Here is an 18,839-nt window from a genome sequence, read left to right as displayed (position 1 = left end):
GAAAGAAAATTCTGACACATTACAAAAGGGATAAACTTTAATAATATCAAGCTAAGTAAAATAAATCTGTCATAAAAAGATGCTGTACGATTCCACTTATATGAGGTACCTAGAATGGTTAAATTCATAGAGACAGACCATTAGAATGGTGGTTACTACAGGTTGGGAAGGGAGAGAATACGAAGTTATTTATGGGAGAATACGAAGTTATTTATGGGAGAATACGAAGTTATTTATGGGAGAATACGAAGTTATTTATGGGTACAGAGTTTCAGCTTGGAATGATGAAATCGTTTTGGAGATGGATGGTGAGGATGGCTGCATAACAATGTGTGTGTGCTTAATGACAATGAGCTGTATACTTAATGATTAAAATAGTCATTTTTATGTGATGTATATTTTACCACAATAAAAAATTTGTTCATTTTAATATTAACAGTAATAAACTCATTGTATACTAACTTATTTTTATTTAAAGTAATTGTATTTTCAAAAACAAAACAGTGAGAAAAGAGGCACTGTTTTACATTTTTGCCAATCTCTTTTGATGTCTGTCTTAAAAGAAGACAGAGTCTTGAATCTGCCATAGTTTTCAGTCTGTGGTACTGTGTTGTTTTGGTTGTTGTCCATAAAAAACATCCACCCTCACACATGTATGCAACTGGAAAAGGAAGAGTATTTTTAATATTCTTGTTCAGATAAATGGGGATATTCTCCTTTGATACTATACCAAAATTTGACAAGCAGTAGTTTCCTAAAGATTAGTTTTGATGTAGAATCTGATCATCAATAAACTTTCCACATTTTATAACATAGAAATGCATTTATCAGCCTTGCACTTTGACTTAATTTTTTACCTATCACACATAATTTTGTAACATTATACACTGGCCTTTTCAAATATATTGGTAAGCTAAGCTATAGAGTCAAAACATATCATTAAACAAAAAGTAATATTCATTAACATCACTATCACCAGAGAAGTCTTTAAGTATTGGGATACCATCAAGTTCACAGTGGCAGAAACAACTTTTCCAAATCTAATTTTTATTTAAAGCTTAAGTTTTATCATTGGCTACACAAAATGGCTTTCTTTGAAATGACAGGCTCACTTGGCTCATTTTTGAGAAAATACATCCCAACGACCCAATTACAAATAACAATAATTTTTTGTCAGTCACTCTTCCAAGTGTTTCATTTAGAAAAGTAAAAGAAGCATTTGAGCTCAGAATTCCAATAATCACATACGTGCTTTTCTTCTAGATCACCATCTTATTTCTGTATGCAGCGAAAAGTGCCTTATGTGTACTTTCCATTCATCCAACAGAATATTAAAAAGATGTGTATTCAAGGGATGGGATGTCATAAAATTAGTAATTATTTACTGTTTGCTCAAAGACAATCAAGTAAAAATGGTTCTTTTTTTTTTTTCACTGTCAGTGTATGGTGGAAAATAATACAATAGAGTTTGGTATCAGTTTCTTGATATGTTCTAAGCCACCAGCAGTTCTAACACATCACTATTGCTTTTGTGCCATCAGTATAAATGTCTGCACAATAAATAAAGCCCCCAAAAGAAGTCTTAGTATTATTATAAAAGTTTTGATCTGAAAGGATGTTAGAGACCACCAGAGGCCTATAGACCACACTTTGAGAACTACTGCATTAGACTACAAGCTTCTTGAGAAAAACTGTGTTTCAGCTCTGTATCCCAAGATCTAGCACAAGAGCCATCACATGGTAAGTACTCATTAATGTATTTGTCCCTTCTTTTATAGACAAAAGATTTCTTAGACCAACCTACAAACTACAAACCCCATGAGAAACACAAGAAGAATAAGACATTATCCTTGTTCTCTGGGGTCACAACAGAGGTACCTCCTATAGAAAAAGAAACAATTCTAATTAAAGAAACTGGAAAAGGGAAGCAAAGCAATACAGGCTGAGTGAACAGATTGAGCAAAGCCATGAAAATGGTCTTGTGTGCCAGGCGCGGTGGCTCAAGCCTGTAATCCCAGCACTTTGGGAGGCCGAGGCTGGTGGATCACGAGGTCAAGAGATCGAGACCATCCTGGTCAACATGGTGAAACCCCGTCTCTACTAAAAATACAAAAAATTAGCTGGGCATGGTGGCGCGTGCCTGCAATCCCAGCCACTCAGGAGGCTGAGGCAGGAGAATTGCCTGAACCCAGGAGGCGGAGATTGCGGTGAGCCGAGATCGCGCCATTGCACTCCAGCCTGGGTAACAAGAGCGAAACTCCGTCTCTCAAAAAAAAAAAGAAAGAAAGAAAGAAAGAAAATGGTCTTGTGCAATGTTAGTTTATAGAATAGCAATAGATGATCCAATAGAATGTAAGAAGCCAAAAAGGAGAGGGTGAAACTAAAGCACTCTCTCCGATTCCTGTCTAACCTGCTCATCTGTGTCAGATTAATGTTCCTAAAAACCAGCTCCATGCCTTCACCCTCCTCAAAATATTTCAGTGACCTATTCACTGCTTACAGAATCAAGGAAAACTCATTTAAGTGTTTACATCCCTCTAAAACTCTAGTCCCACTCAACCTAAATAAGCTTATTCCTCTAGTAATACCCTATAATAGAGACCCTCTGTTTAGCCTTCTTACAGTTCTTACATTGAGAACTCACTCCCATCTTGTCACTTTGAGTAGTATCCAAGACTTTTCCAATCCCCAGCCATTTCCTCTTATGATATTTATACCTTATTCATTTTCATTCTTCTTTCCATATACCCAGCAACTGGCACATAGGATGTGTTCAATAAATACAATGGAATATTATTCAGCCCCTAAAAAGGAAGAAAATTCCAACACATGCTGCAACATGAATGAACTTTGAAGATATCAAGCTAAGTAAAATACAATTTTTAAAAGGCAGTTACTGTATTATTCCATTTGTATGAAGTACCTAGAGTAGTTAAATTCATAGAGACAGACCATGGAACAGTGGTTACTACAGGTTGGCAGGAGTGGGGAAGAAGGGGAGTTAGTGTTTATATATGTCTATATATACACACACACACACACACACACAAAAACTATACATATAAATATATTAATATAATATATAAACAAAAACAATATATAAAAATATATAATACATATATTTATACAAATATATAAGTATATATAAACAAAAAGCTAAAACAGAAGTGACATTTTAAAAGGATATAATGTCCTTTCTCACATCAATCCCCAAAATATCCTTGCCATGAGCTTGTTTTATACTTTTCTAATTTCTCTCAAGAGTCCATCTCCACCACAGAAGAGAGACTCAATTAAACTATGTTGAATTACTATGTATCTTTATTTCTTCCTAACACTTTTGGATCTTTCTAAAACTGTAGATCAGATCTGTTTCTATAATCCTAGTAATCCCAGTGGACACACACTAGCCAGGAATAAGTTCTACTTTCAAATGGAAAGTTTTGGCTCTGCAAAAGCTGACTATGGCTTATACTCATTCTGTGCTGTATATTCTAGCCCTGCTCTGGTTTCTCTCACCTGAGGATGGATTGCTCACTGGTTTTATTTTGCTGACATCCCCAAGCTGATCATCTCATCCCCTCTTCAGCACTGGCTGTCTTGTCCCCTCTTCATCTGCATCTTTATTCTTAGCCTCCTTTCATGACATACTTTATGCCTGAAAGTGTTCAGTTCACATTTAGTAACCAATTTTCTTTTCTTTATTTTTTTTTATTTTCCTGTATTTTTTTATTTTTATTTTATTTTTATTTTTTTATTAGACTTTAAGTTCTGGGCCTCTCATTTCAACTTTGTCTTACCTAATTCAACTCTACATGACCTTCTATAAACAACTCAGTTTTTTCTAAAACCTGAAATAAAACATGAAGAGATGTACTTACACAAAGGAAACCTGCATTTTAGTGTTTCTCTTATCCCTTACATATGTATTTTCTATGGAGACAAGAACTTTCTTATTTTAAAATCCTGTACACTATTACTCATTTCTTCACTGCTTTAACTTTTCAGGATTAAAGGACAAACAACAGCCAAAGTATTTATGGGTAAGGATGACAGCACTCCCCGGTTCAAAGCAAAGGTAATCAGGGTTCTTGACTTATGACAACAACCTATTAGTTGGATTATTCCTTCTCTCTTCAAAGCCTATCTTCTTTCACGTTCCTTCCTTTTGCAATTCTATTATTTATAATGACAAGCTGAGCAGCAAAACATTTTAAATACTTAATGGAATGAAAATAACATTCGGGGTATTACACAACACCCATTTTAATACAAATAATGCATGATAATATAAAATAACATGGCTGATCTGGTGCTAATCACCCCCGTGTCTACAAGATGAGTAAGCAAATTCAATTTTTTATTTTATTTTATTTTATTTTTTTTGTAGAGACAGAGTCTCACTCTGTCTCTCAGGCTAAGTGCAGTGGCACAATCTCAGCTCACTGTAACCTCCGCCTCCTAGGTTCAAGCAATTCTCCTGCCTCAGCCTCCCAAGTAGCTGGGACTACAGGTGAATGCCGCCACACCTGGCTAATTTCTTTTGTATTTTAGTAGAGATGGGGTTTCACGTGTTGCCCAGACTGGTCTCGAACTCCTAAGCTCAGACAATCCAAATGTCTCAGTCTCCCAAAGTGCTAAAATTACAGGCATGAGCCACCTCGCCTGGCGAGCAAATTCAATTTTAAGATGCAGGTTGACTTCCTAAAGTAACTAGGAAAATAAAAAACATAGCCCTTTTGTAGAGAATACAAAATTTTACATGCTCTTAAAATAAAAAAAGTCAATACATAAAGGGATATATTAAAATGCAGTCAATGTTTAAGAGAAGAGCTAATGGTGAGGGGTGGGGAACCTAAAAATCACTTGTATTTGGCTTTGAAACGTTCTGTGTGATTTTTATATTTCCAACTAAATTGGACAACACTGCTCTAGAACTTTCTGGATATACCCAAACAGATAAAATGAAGGCACTTCAGAAGATGCTGGTGGCAGGAAAATGCCCTCTTGATTAAATTTTAAACAGCTTGTAACAAACCACCAGTTGTTTAAAAGTATATTATTAAAGCTGATTGTAAAGTGTCAGTGCCAATGGATATAAACTAAGGCAAATTTGGTATCACAGATTCTCTTACAAGTCCAAGATTACATTATTTTTAAAGATGTATAATTATATTATTTTAAAGTATGAATCTATAATATTGTAGATCTCTCTAATACATCTATACTGATTTTACAAATACACCTATATAAAATATAGATCTTAGTTTATTTATCTTAAGAACCAGCCAAACAACTTTTTGAGTTTCCTGTGTAATCATCTCCTGACTCCTGCTTTATCCTTCTTTCTATTCCCTTGCCCAATTTTCTATTACTTCAAGGATTAACCTCCTGATGCTATATGTACAGATCCATAATCCATTATTTGAAATCCTGAAATCTGAAAAGCTTTGCAAACCAAGTTTTTTCCAACTGAATTGGTGGCAAAATCTGTCCTGACTTGAGCTCATGTGGTGCAAAATTGACAACTGAATATTTAGTCATTTATCACACTTAGTGTAAAAATTCATGCATTTTGTTGCAGAAATATTAACGTATATGATTACAAGGTGCTGCCAGATCCTGATAGGGATATTAAATAACATACAAAATATGCATGCATTACCTTTCTATAATTTAAAAAATAATATGAATTCCTTAATATCTGGTCCTTAGATTTTGCACAAGAGATTATGTATGGACTTGTATATACTTATTTGTAATACTATCATCTCTTCATGAGGGCAAAAAGGATTAAGATGTGGTTAATAATGAATACTACTGACTAAATATTAATGCTGCAATACAATAAATAGTAATGTCTTATTAAATATAAAATATACACAGATTTAAAACGCATAGCAAAGTAACAAAGAAAGGGGTGAGTAAACTGTTATAGGTTCTAGCATTATATTACAGAAAAATAGTAAAAGTAAAATTTATATAAAACTATAATCAGGAATAAATGCTGTAATTCTAATTTAGCTACCTAAAGAACAGTAAAACAAGTTAATGAAGAGGAAAATATAATAAAGACTTTGAATAATCCAAAAGAAGGCAAAAGAGAGAGAAAACAGAATATGAAGTAGATCAAATAAGAAATATTAAGATGTGAGTTATAAAACTATATAGTTGAGTAAATTCATTAAATGTAAATAGATTAAATAATACAATTAAAGACTATTAAAAAAAAAATAAAAAGGCCAGGTGCAGTGGCTCATGCCTGCAATCCCAGCACTTTGGGAGGCTAAGGCAGGAGGATCACTTGAGGTCAGGACCAGACTGTGGGGCCAACATGGTGAAACCCCATCTCTACTAAAAAAAATAAAATAAATACTATAGCTGTCAGTCTGGATTTTTAAGACAACTATATGATGTTTTTACAAGACATACCTTAAATACAGTCACAAAGAAGATGAAAATAAAAGGATAGAAAAAGCCATACCATGCAACCAAAAGAAACCTGATGCAGCTATAATAACACCATACAAAACAGACTTTAAGGCAAGAGCCTCACTAGGGATAAAGAAAGATACTTATAACGATTAAGAGGTTAAACCAATAGGAAAATATCATAAGATTAATCCATATATAACTACTAAAAACCCACAAGCACAAATTTGAAAGAATTAAAAGGAGAAACAGACGAATACATAATCATCGTGGGAGATTTTAACATATTTATTTTAATAGTTGATGGAACAAACAAAAAAAAAATCAGTAAAATTATAGAAGAGCTGAACAGCATAATTTCCAACCTGGCCTCAGTGACATATATATATAATCTAATCCAACAATAGCAACATAAACATTCTTTATGAGATCACATGGAACATTCAGCAAAACTGACTATATTCTGGGCTATAATGCAAGCCTTAGCAAATTAAGCAAATCAGCAAAGCAAGCTTCAGCCTAGAAATTAATAACAAAAATATTTTTAAAGTATCTTAATTGCTTGGAAATTAAGCAATATACTTCAAAACAGCCGTTGAGTCAAATACTAGAAAAATTTTAGAAGATATTAGAAAATATTTTAAACAAAAGGATAATGAAAATATGACTCATCAGGACTGTGGAATGCAGTCAAAACAATGCTCAGAAGAGAAATTATAACCTTGCATGCATATTTTATAAAAGAGGAAAGACTTCAAATCTATAGCCCAAGCTTCCATTTTAAGAAACTAGAAAAACAACAGCAAATCAATCTCAAAAAAGTAGGAGGAAATTAATAATAACTGATCTGAAATTAAGAGAAAATTAGTAAACCCCAAAAGTTCATTGGTGAGACTAATAAAATTAATAAGCCTCTAGCAAAATTGTTCAAACACACACATACACACACACACACACACACACACACACACACACACACACACACGTTACCATTATCAGAAATGGTAACAGATTTTTTCAGACATTAAAAATAAATAGAGGTTTATTATAACAACTTTAGGCCAATAATTTATACAATTTAAATAAAAATAAATTCCTTGAAAAATGTAACCTATCAGAACAGACAATAGAAGACATAAAAAAATCCAAATACTTCTATATCTATTAAAATAAAATCTGTATAGGCCAGGCACAGAGGTTCATGCCTGTAATCCTAGCACTTTGGGAGGCTGAGGAGGATGGATCACATGAGAGCAGGAGTTTGAGACCAGCCCAGCCAAATTGCAAAACCCCGTATCTATTAAAAATACAAAAATTAGCCAGGGGTGGTGGCACATGCCTGTAATCACAGCTACTCAGAAGGCTGAGGCACGAGAATAGCTTGAACCTGGAAGAGGGAGGTTGCAGTGAGCCAACATGGTGCCACTGCACTTTGGCCTGGGCGACAAAGTGAGACTCTGTCTCAAAAAAAATAAAAAATAAAAATAAATAAATAAATATATCTGTATTAAAACTCTTGCTAACACAACACTGAATGAAAACAAAGTTGGAGAATTCACACCACCAACCTCAGGACTTAGAAAGCTATGCAATCATGCCAGTGTGGTATTGGGGAAAGAATAAACAAATAGGTCAACAGAACAGAGCAGAAACCTAGAAATAGATCTGCATAAACATCACCAACTCATTTTTGACAAAGGAGTAAAAGCAATTCAAGAAAGAAAGACAATCTTTTCAGGAAATGGTACTGAAAGACCCACAAGGATGGGGTAGGAAGAGAAAGAGAGGATAGGTGGCAGGGATGGTGAGGGGGGGACAAGAAAAGGAGTCTAGAAGCAGACCTGAGACCTTTCGCCAAAATTAACTCCAAATGAAGCATAGACCTTAATGTAATACACAGAAATGTAAGACTTCTAGAAGATAAGACACGAGAAAATCTAAATGGATCTTAGGGTTTAGCTATTAACTTCTAGACACGATACCAAATGCATAATCCATAAAATAAAAAATAAAAAACTGATAAATTAGACTTCACTAAAATTAAAAACTTCTGCTCTTAGAAAGATAATGAAAAAAATAAAAAGACTAGCCACAGATTGTAAGAAAATATCTGCAAAACAATTGTATCCAAATATACAATAAAGTCTTAAAATTCAATGATAAGGAAACAACCCAATTAAAAAATGGGCAAAAGATCTGAATAGACACCTTACCAAAGAAGACACACAGATAGCAAATAAACATAAAAGGATACTTAATATTATATATCTTTAGGGAAATGCAAATTCAAATAATAAGATATCACAACACACATTAGGATGGCTAAAATCCAAAACAGTGATAGCACCAAATGCTGGGGAGGACGGGGATCAACCGGCACTCTCATTTACTGCTGGTGGGAATGCAAAATGGCCCAGGCTCATTGGAAGATAGGTTGTCAGTTTCTAATGGTTAACCACTGTCTTATCACACAATCTATCAGTTGTGCTCTTTGGTATTCACCAAACATAATTGAAAATTTATGTCTAGACAAAAATCTACACATGAAGGTTTATAGCAGCTTTATTCACAACTGCTAAAACTTAGATGTAACCAGGATGTCTATCAACAGGTGAATGCATAAACAAACTGTGGTATATCCATACAATAAAATATTTCTAAACAGAAAAAAAATCAGCTATCAAGCCATAAAAATACAGAGAGGAACATTAAATGAATATTGCTAAGTGAAAGAAGACAGTAAAATAACAATATGCCATGTAATTCCAACTATATGACATTCTTAAAGGCAAAACTACAGAGACAATAAAAGTGGTTGCCGGAGTCTCAGGGGGAAGGGAGGAATGAACAGGTAAGGCACAGGGGATTTTTAGGGCAGTGAAACTATTCTCTATGATACTGGAATTGTGAATACATGAATATAGGACATTATGTATTTGTCAAAACCCATAGTAGTCACATACAGTGGTGAACACCTGGAATTCCAGCTACTTAGGAGACTGAGTCAGAAGGATCCCTTGAACCCAGGAGTTTGAGACCAGCGTAGTGAAACCAACATAGCATATCTCTCTCTCTCTCTCTCTCTCTCTCTCACACACACACACACACACACACACACACACAAACATAGACCTGCACGACAGAGTGAACTCTAATGTAAACTATGAACTTTAGTTAATAATAATGTATCAATATTAGCTCAACCAAAATAAATGTACCACACTAATGCAAGACATTAATAATAGATAAAACTGTGCAAAGGAGTGGGAAAAATGGAAACTGTACTTTCTGTTCAATTTTTCTGTACACATAAAGTCTATTAGTTAAAAAAATATTCTCAAATAGAAAACTCCAGACATAGGTCTCGTTGAAGAATTCTTCCAAACATTTAAAAAATAATAAATCTCATAACACTCTTGTGGCAAGTAGAAATTTTAAAAGGGAGGCAACATTTCCCTACTCATTTTATGAGGCCAGCATAACCTTGATATAAAAGTTGACAAAGATAATTACAAGAAAGGAAAATTACATACCAATTGTTCTCATGACATTATAGCAATCTTTATACACTAATTATTGGAGTTCTGTTAGCTTTACTGTAGAAAGCCACTACAAAAGCATGTCACCCCCAGCCTAATAATAAGAAAAACAGTACAATATTCAAAAATCATACATTTTGAACCCATCGGAAAACTTAAGTTATGAGGCAACCAAGTGAATTAAATTTCAAGGAGTAACAAGCTCCTCCAAGGACAAATGGGATTCCATACTGCTTCACCTTTGGCAGAGCACAGGAGGAAAAGGAAGCTACCATACAAGAGTGTAAGAAGAAATGACCTAAAATTTTAACTATTATAGACAAGATGTGGGCTACCATGAAACAGGGTATTCACACTCATCTGCATATTCTTTTCCATGTGTCTATGCCAGGTGCCCATACAAAAGATTGAGAGCAGAAAGCTACAAAGAGCACTCTTTTGTGGCACAGGTGTGCACAAAAAGATAGGCTGCCACTGCTGGACAAGCATAAAACCATGCTACCTTGGCCAAACTCTCCTCTCATCTGAAGCAAAGGACTAAAACACTGGGGGAAGGTTCAGAAACCCTCCCATTCTGAAGATGAGGCAGTAATTTATTGCTTCTGGGGTTGGGATAGATAAGAAAACCCTCAACCTCATAGGAAAATAAGAAAATTACCTTGGGCTCAGGATCCTACAACAATACAAAGCAGAGGTAAACTAGCACTAGGGCAAGGGGCAGGTATGGGTCTTTCATACAATACTTGCCACAGATACAGGCAGAGCTGGGCTGCCAAAGGGATAAGGAAATGGAACATGCCAAAGCTGGGAAAGCACCACACCAATGATAAAACACATGGACAGAGTCAGAAGAACAGATGACTCCTGCACCTACCGTGAGCCCTGGATTGAATAACAAATAACAGACTTCTGCTGGGGACAAGAGCACAGAGTGAGATCTCCCTTGAGGAACAGGCAAGGAAAGACTGAAGAAAGTCAAGGATGTAGTAGAAACAATGAGAAAAACTCTGTAGCACCCTAAGATCTATGCCAGGCACAAAGTAACAGCAGTCTACCACTGGGTTTTGTTGTTGTTTTTGAGATGGAGTCTCACTCTATCCCCCAGGCTGGAGTGCAGTGGCGTGATCTTGGCTTACTGCAATCTCTGCCTCCTGGCTTCAAGCAATTATCCTGCCACAGCTTCCAGGGTATCTGTGATTATAGGCATGCACCACCACGCCCGGCTAGTTTTCATATTTTTAGTAGAAACGGGGTTTTACCATGATGGCCAGGCTGATCTTGAACTCCTGACCTTAAGTGATCCACCTGCCTTGGCCTCCCTCCCAACAACCGCTGGTTTTAAAGGAGTTTGAAGCCTGTGGTATACTGAAGGTAATCACAACAATAACAAAACCGACTGCAACAGCACATCAAAAAGCTTATCCATCACAAGCAACTAGGCTTCATCCCAGCGATGCAAGGCTGGTTCAGCATACACAAGTCTATAAACGTAATCCATCACATAAATAGAACAAAAGACAAAAACCACATGATTATCTCAACAGATGCAGAGAAGGCCTTCGACAAAGTTCAACAGCCCTTTATGCTAAAAACTCTCAATAAACTAGGTATCAATGGGACGTATCTCAAAATAATAAAAGGTATTTAAGACAAACCCATAGCCAATATCATACTGCATGGGCAAAAACTGGAAGCATTCCCTTTGAAATCCTGAGTAGACAAGGATGCCCTCTCTCACCACTCCTATTCAATATAATATTGGAAATTCTAGCCAGAGCAATCAGGCAAGAAAGAGAAGTAAAGAGTATTTAATTAGGAAAAGAGGAGGTCAAATTGCCTCCACTTGCAGATGACATGATTGCATATTTAGTCCCATCGTCTCAGCCCAAAATCTCCTCAAGCCAAATAAGCAACTTCAGCAAAGTCTCAGGATACAAAATCAATGTGCAGAAATCACAAGCATTCCTATACACCAATAACAGACAAACAGAGAGCCAAATCAATATCGCATATTCCCATTCACAACTGCTATAAAGAGAATAAAATATCTAGGAATACAACTAACAAGGGATGTAAAGGACCTCTTCAAGGAGAACTACAAACCACTGCTAAAGGAAATAAGAGAGGACACAAATAGATGCAGAAACATTCCACACTCACAGTTAGGAAGAATCAATATCATGAAAATGGCCATAATGCCCAAATTAATTTATAGATTCAACGCCATCCCCATCAAAATACCAATGACCTTCACAGAACTGGGAAAAAACACTTTAAACTTCATATGGAACCAAAAAAGAGCCTGCATAGCCAAGACAATCCTAAGCAAAAAGAACAAAGCTGGAGGTATGACACTGCCAGACTTGAAATTATACTAAACGGCAACAGTAATCAAAACAACATGATAATGGTGCCAAAACAGAGACATAGAACAATGGAACAGAATAGATGTCTCAAAAGCAACACCACACATTTACAACCATCTGATCTTTGACAAACCTGACAAAAACAAGCAATGAGAAAAGGATCCCATGTTTAATAAATGGTGTTGGGAAAACTGGCTAGCCATGGGCAGAAAGCTGAAACTAGACCCCTTCCTTACACCTTACACTAAAATTAACTCCAGATGGATTAAGGATTTAAACATAAGACCTGACACCATAAAAACCCTAGAATAAAACCTAGGCAATACCATTCAGGACATAGGCATAGGCAAGGACTTAATGACTAAAACACCAAAAGCAATGGCAACAAAAGCCAAAATAGACAAATGGGATCTAATTAAACTTAAGAGTTTCTGCACAGCAAAAGAAACAATCATTAGAGTGAACCGGCAACCAACAGAATGGGAAAAATTTTTTGCAATCTACCCATCTGACAAAGGCTAATATCCAGACTCTACAAAGAACTAAAACAGATTTATAAGAAAAAAGAACAAATGAGCCCATCCAAAAGTGGGCGAAGGATATGAACAGACACGTTTCAAAAGAAGACATCTATGAGGCCAACAAACATATGAAATAATGCTTATCACCACTGGTCATTAGAGAATGCAAATCAAAGCCACACTTAGATACCATTTCACGTCAGTTAGAATGGCAATCATTAAAAAATCTGGTGACAACAGACGCTGGAGAGGATGTGGAGAAATAGGAACACTATTACACTGTTGGTGGGAGTGTAAACTAGTTCAACCATTGTGGAAGACAGTGTGGCAATTTCTCAAGGATCTAGAAATAGAAATTCCATTTGACCCAGAAATCCCATTACTGGGTATATACCCAAAGGACCATAAATCATTCTATTATAAAGACACATGCACACGTATGTTCATCATGGCACTGTTTACAATAACAAAGACCTGGAACCAACCCAAATGCCCATCAATGATAGACCAGACAAAGAAAATGTGGCACATATACACCATGGAATATCACGCAGCCATAAAAAATGATGAGTTAGTGTACTTTGTAGGAACATGGATGAATCTGGAAACCATCATTCTCAGCAAACTGACACAAGAACAGAAAATCAAACACCACATGTTCTCACTCATAGGCAGGTGTTGAACAATGAGAACACATGGACACAGGGAGGGGAGCATCACACACTGGGGTCTGTTGGGGGGGCTAGGGATGGGACAGTGGGGATTGGGGAGGGTAGGGAGGAGTAATGTGGGGAGAAATGTCATATATAGGGGATGGGGGGATGGAGGCAGCAAACCACCTTGTCATGTATGTACCTATGCAATGATCTACACATGTACTCCAGAACCTAAAGCACAATTTAAAAAATAAATAAGTACGTAAATAAAAAACCCAAACCTAGCTTGATCCTTGTCTATATTGACTGAAGCCCTCACACTCAATAAGGATATAGAAAACTGAAACAAAATTGTCTACCTGACCTAATTGACAATTATGGAACAGATATAGCAGAATAAGCATGCTTTTCAAGTACATATAAAACATACAAGATGAAACATATTCTGGATGATAAAAGTAAATAAATTTTAAAAAGCTAAAATCATACATATTTTATTCTTGACCATAAGAGAATTAAACCAGAAATCAACCAAAAAAAGATACTGATAAACAATGCATTTATAAATAACCTATGGGTTATTAGAACTCATAAAAATCACAAAAGAAGTTTTTAAAATTTTGAATTGGGTGAAAATGTCAATAGAATATAGCCTAATTTATAGACACAGATAAAGCAGTACATAGAAATTTAAAGCATTTTATTAGAAGAGAATGAAGGTCTCAAATCAAAAATCTAAATTTCACCTAAATGGCTAAAAAATGCAAATTAAATCCAAAGTAAGCAGAAAAAAATAGTAAATGGAAAAATCAAAGATACTGAAAACAAAAACAATGAAAACAAGAGCTACTTCTTTGAAAATATTAATATAATTGATAAATCTCTATCCAGATTAATTAGGGGGAAAAGAGCACATATTACAATACAGGGAATGAAAGAGGGGCTATCACTACAAATCCTACAGACACTAAAAGAAGTATAGGGGAACAAACAATTTTATATGAGTAAATTCATTAAAGTAGAGTAAGTATGGCAACTTCTTAAAACATAAAAACTACGAGAGCCTACAGAAAAAGAAATAGACAATCTAAATGGCCTGCATATATTTTTAATTAAATTTTTCAATTAAAATTTAATTAATTTTTTAAATTAAAAATGTGTCTATAAAGAAAACTCTAGACCCCAGTGACTTTGCTGGGACCCTACCAGATATGTAAGGAGAAAATAATATTAATTCTATATAAATTCTTCCAGAAAATAGGGAATACTTCCCACCTACTTTTCTAAGATCAGCATTACCTAATATCAAAAGCAGACAAAGTGTTACAAGGAAAAAAACAAACTAAAAATAAATTTCTTTTTTTGTTTTTTTGAGACAGGGTCCGGCTCTATCACTCAGGCTGGAGTGCAGCGGTGTGATCTCTGCTTACTGCAACCTCCGCCTCCCAGGTTCAAGCCATCCTCCTACCTCGACCTCCCGAATAGCTGAGACTACAAATGTGCACCACCACACTAGCTAATTTTTGTATTTTTTGTAGAGATAGGGTTTTGCCATGTTTCCCAGGCTAGTCTCGAACTCATGAGCTCAAGCAATCTGCCGGCCTTGGCCTCCCAAAGTGCTGGGATTACAGGCATGAGCCATTGTGCCCGGCCACAAATCAGTATCTTTCATAAATAGTTATAAAATCTTCAGTAAAATGTTAGCAAATTGAATCAACAAATATATAAAAAGGATAATGCATCATAACCAAGTAGAATTTATCTCAGGAATACAAAGTTGGTGCAACATTCAAAGCCAATCAGTATTACTCATTGTATCAACATGAGCAGAAAAAATCTTAAGAGCAGATCTACAGTTATAAGAAAAGTATTTAACAAAGTTCAATATCCATTCATGATAAAACTCTCAGAAAACTAGGGATAGAATAGAGCTTCCTCAACCTGAAAAAAAAAAAAACCATCTGCAATACACTGCACTGGAGTCATTATCCAGTACAAAAAGTCAAGAAAAATAAATAAAAGGCATATAGGTTGGAAAGGAAGAAGCAAAACTGTCTTTAACTGCATATGATTCATATACCTGGAAAAAAGTAATCTACAGAAAAGATACTATAACCAATATGTAAGTTTAGCAAGCTCTCAGGATACATGGTAAATAGATCAATATCAATTGCATTTCTGTATGTTAATAATAAACAATCCAAATTAATTCATCCTTTATAATAGCATCGAACACCATGAAATACTTAAGAGGAAATCTTAACAAAGAGTGCAAGATTTGTGTGTCGAAACTACAAAACACTAACAAGAGAAAATAAAAACAATATAAATAAATGAAAAGAAAAACTATGTCCATGGGCCAGAAAAGTTAATATTGTCAAAATGTCAATTCTCCCCAAATTGATCTACAGATTCAACATAATCCCAGTCCAATTTTCAACAATTTTTTATGAATGGATTCTAAAATTCATATAGCAAAGCAAAGGACCTAGAATAGCCAAAATAATTTTGGGAAAAAAAGGAACATAAAGTTACAAAAAGCAAGATAGTGTGGTATTGCATGATAAACAAATAGATCAATGGAACAAATAGAGAGCCAGAAATTGTGTGTGTGTGTGTGTGTGTGTGTGTGTGTGTGTGTGTGTGTGTGTGTGGTGAGATTGATTTTTGACAAGGTGCCAAGGAAATTAGCAGAGAAAGGATAGGTTTTTCAACAAATCAGTACTGGAAATACCAGATATCCATATGTAAAAAAAAAAAAAAAAAAAAAAAAAGGCTTACTTTGAACCATATACAAAAATTAACTCAAAATGGATCACAGATCTAAATGTAGAAACTAAAACTATAAAACATCTAGAACAAACACACCTAGTAGAAACTTTTTAAAGACCTTGAGTTAGGAAAAGATTTTTAGGTAGAGCACAAAAAGCACAAATCAAAAAACAACTGATAAAAATTTATGTCATCAAAATTAAGCATTTATCTCTTTCAAAGACCCAGTTAAGAACACGAAAAGATAATCCACAGACTGGGCCAGGCGCAGTGGCTCCTGTCTGTAATCACAGCACCTTGGGAGGCCAAGGTGGGCAGATCACCTGAGGTAGGAGTTTGAGACCAGCCTGGCCAACATAATGAAACCCCAGCTCTACTGAAATTACAAAAAATTAGCTGGGCATGATGGTGGACCCCTGTAATACTAGCTACTCAGGAGGCTGAGATGGGAGGATCACTTGAACCCGGGAGGCAGAGGTTGCAGTGAGCAGAGATCGCACGACTGCACTCCAGCCTTGGTGACAGAAGGAGACTATGGCTCAAAAAAAAAAAAAAAAAAAAAAAAGATAAACCACACCACAGACAGGGGGAAAATATTTACAAGATGCATATCTGATAAAGACTTACATAGAAAGAATCCTTACAACTCAACAATAAGATAAACAACACTATTTTTTTCTAATGGGCACAAGATTTGAACAGACTACTTCACCAAAGAAGACATAAGTACATGAGAAAATATCATTAGTCATTAGGGAAATGCAATAAAAGCTACAATAACATACTATTACACTTCTACTCCAGACGTATAATTAATTAATAAAAATAAAAGACTGGCAACATCAAGTGCCATCAAGGATGCAAAAACAACTGGAATTCTCAGAATTGTTTGTGAGAATGGAAAATGATACAGGCACTTTGGACAAGTGTGACATTTTCTCATAAAATTCAACATTACACTTACCAAACAACTCAGCAATTCCAACCCTAGGTATTTATCCAAAAAAAGAAAAAGAAAACAAATATCCAAGCAAAATCCTATACCAGAATGTATACATCAGCTTTACTTACAATCTCTAAAACTGGAAAGCAACCCAAACACCCTTCACACAATGATGGATAAACAAACCGTAGTACATTCAAACACTGAAATATTACTCAGTAATAAAAAGGAACAGAACTACTGAAATACCAATGAAATGGATGAATCTCAAAAGCAATGTTAAATGTCAGAAAGCAGGCAAAAAATGTACATACTGTACGATTTCATTTATATTACAGTCACAAAAAAGCAAAGATCTCGATCAATCTCGATCAGTCATCCTCAGTGCCTAGCATGGTATAAAATACCCAACCAATGCTAAGTGGTGGACGGATAGACGAGGAATCACTGCAGGGAGGGTAAAGTGCAAGACAGTGATACATGGACGAGAAAGCAGAAAGGTACCTGGGGGCCCAAGTTCACCCACAGCACGGAAAAAGTGAGGGAAGGCGTGGTCCAAGCCACCTTCAGTGAGTCCAGCAGCTTAAAAAATTAGACCCTGTAAATTACTACAAGAACAGATAAATGAGTCAGTAAACTAAGCGTTTCTCTGGTCTGAAAAATGGTGTGATGCGCCCCACCCGTGTTTAAAAATCTGTTAACCACGCCGGGGGCCGAGGCAGCAGAGCTGGCACTGGACAGGGAGGTGGGGCTTTTTTTGTTTGCTTTGTTTTTTTTGTTTGTTTGTTTTTGTTTTGTTTTGTTTTGTTTTGTTTTGTCTGTTTGTTTTTTGAGCTCCAGAGCGGAGCTGGAAGGTCACTGGCGAGCTCTGGCTTGGGTGAGGAGGGTGAAGAAGAAGAGACGTCGCCGCGGCCCCGCCCGTCTCCACCCCTTCCCACTCGGCCTCACTTACCCAGGCCTGCCGTTCCAGCTGAGAGTACAAATTGGAGCCCTTGAGCTTTTGGACTATCTGGGCAATCATGAGCGAGAGGTCCGACTCCTCCTGCAACATTTCCCCTGCCCTAGCCCGCCAAGCCGCGGGGACAGGCCGCCGGCGCGGAGCGAACGGGCTACCGGGTCCCACTCAGGGCCAGTGACACTTCTCCGGGACCTTATCACCGGGACTCCTCCAGCGGGCGTTACCAGGCAACTGCCGAGCCGTGTGTCCGTCCCTCTCGGGTCCCCTCAGCGCCTGAAGGCCCCAGCATCTGCGTTCCGCCAGCAGAAAAGGACCGGGGCGGGGAGGAGACGCTTTTCACCCCATTGTTCCTGCCTTGTCTGTGGTTGAAAGGGAAGAACAGAAGCTCATTCCTTCGGAGCCACAGCGCCTCTGATGCACAAGGAGGACACGGAGAATTGTGCGTTTTACTATATAAAGGATCATTCTCTTCCCCCTCTCAATTGCTGCAGAAACAGGACTGTGGCACGCAACGATACTGCGAATTACATCCAAGAATTATTAGGCTCTGACACTAGCTGCGTGAAAGTGCTATAGTTTCCGCCTCTGTAAAATAACACCCAATTTGCAGGCTGTTGTGATGATTATCTTAAGTAAAAATCGTGAAGGTGCC

At 36.4% G+C, this 18,839-nt stretch overlaps 1 protein-coding gene across 2 annotated transcripts in view; it reads right to left on the bottom strand.

Moving 5' to 3' along the window:
- TBC1D19 (TBC1 domain family member 19) overlaps nt 1-18,410 on the bottom strand; it is a 164,775-nt gene extending 146,365 nt beyond the window's left edge. For both annotated transcript variants that reach the window (XM_003927498.4, XM_074395976.1), the window contains exon 1: nt 18,182-18,410. In XM_003927498.4, coding sequence (XP_003927547.1) covers nt 18,182-18,280 — 99 coding nt within the window. In that variant the 5' untranslated portion in view covers nt 18,281-18,410. The remainder of the gene's footprint in view (nt 1-18,181) is intronic.
- Between the last annotated feature and the right edge of the window lie 429 nt (nt 18,411-18,839).

Source organism: Saimiri boliviensis, chromosome 3, assembly GCF_048565385.1.
Source record: "Saimiri boliviensis isolate mSaiBol1 chromosome 3, mSaiBol1.pri, whole genome shotgun sequence".
NCBI classification, from domain to species: domain Eukaryota; kingdom Metazoa; phylum Chordata; class Mammalia; order Primates; family Cebidae; genus Saimiri; species Saimiri boliviensis.
The sequence above is the reverse complement of the archived record's forward strand: the minus strand, read 5'-3'. Positions and strand labels throughout refer to the sequence as shown.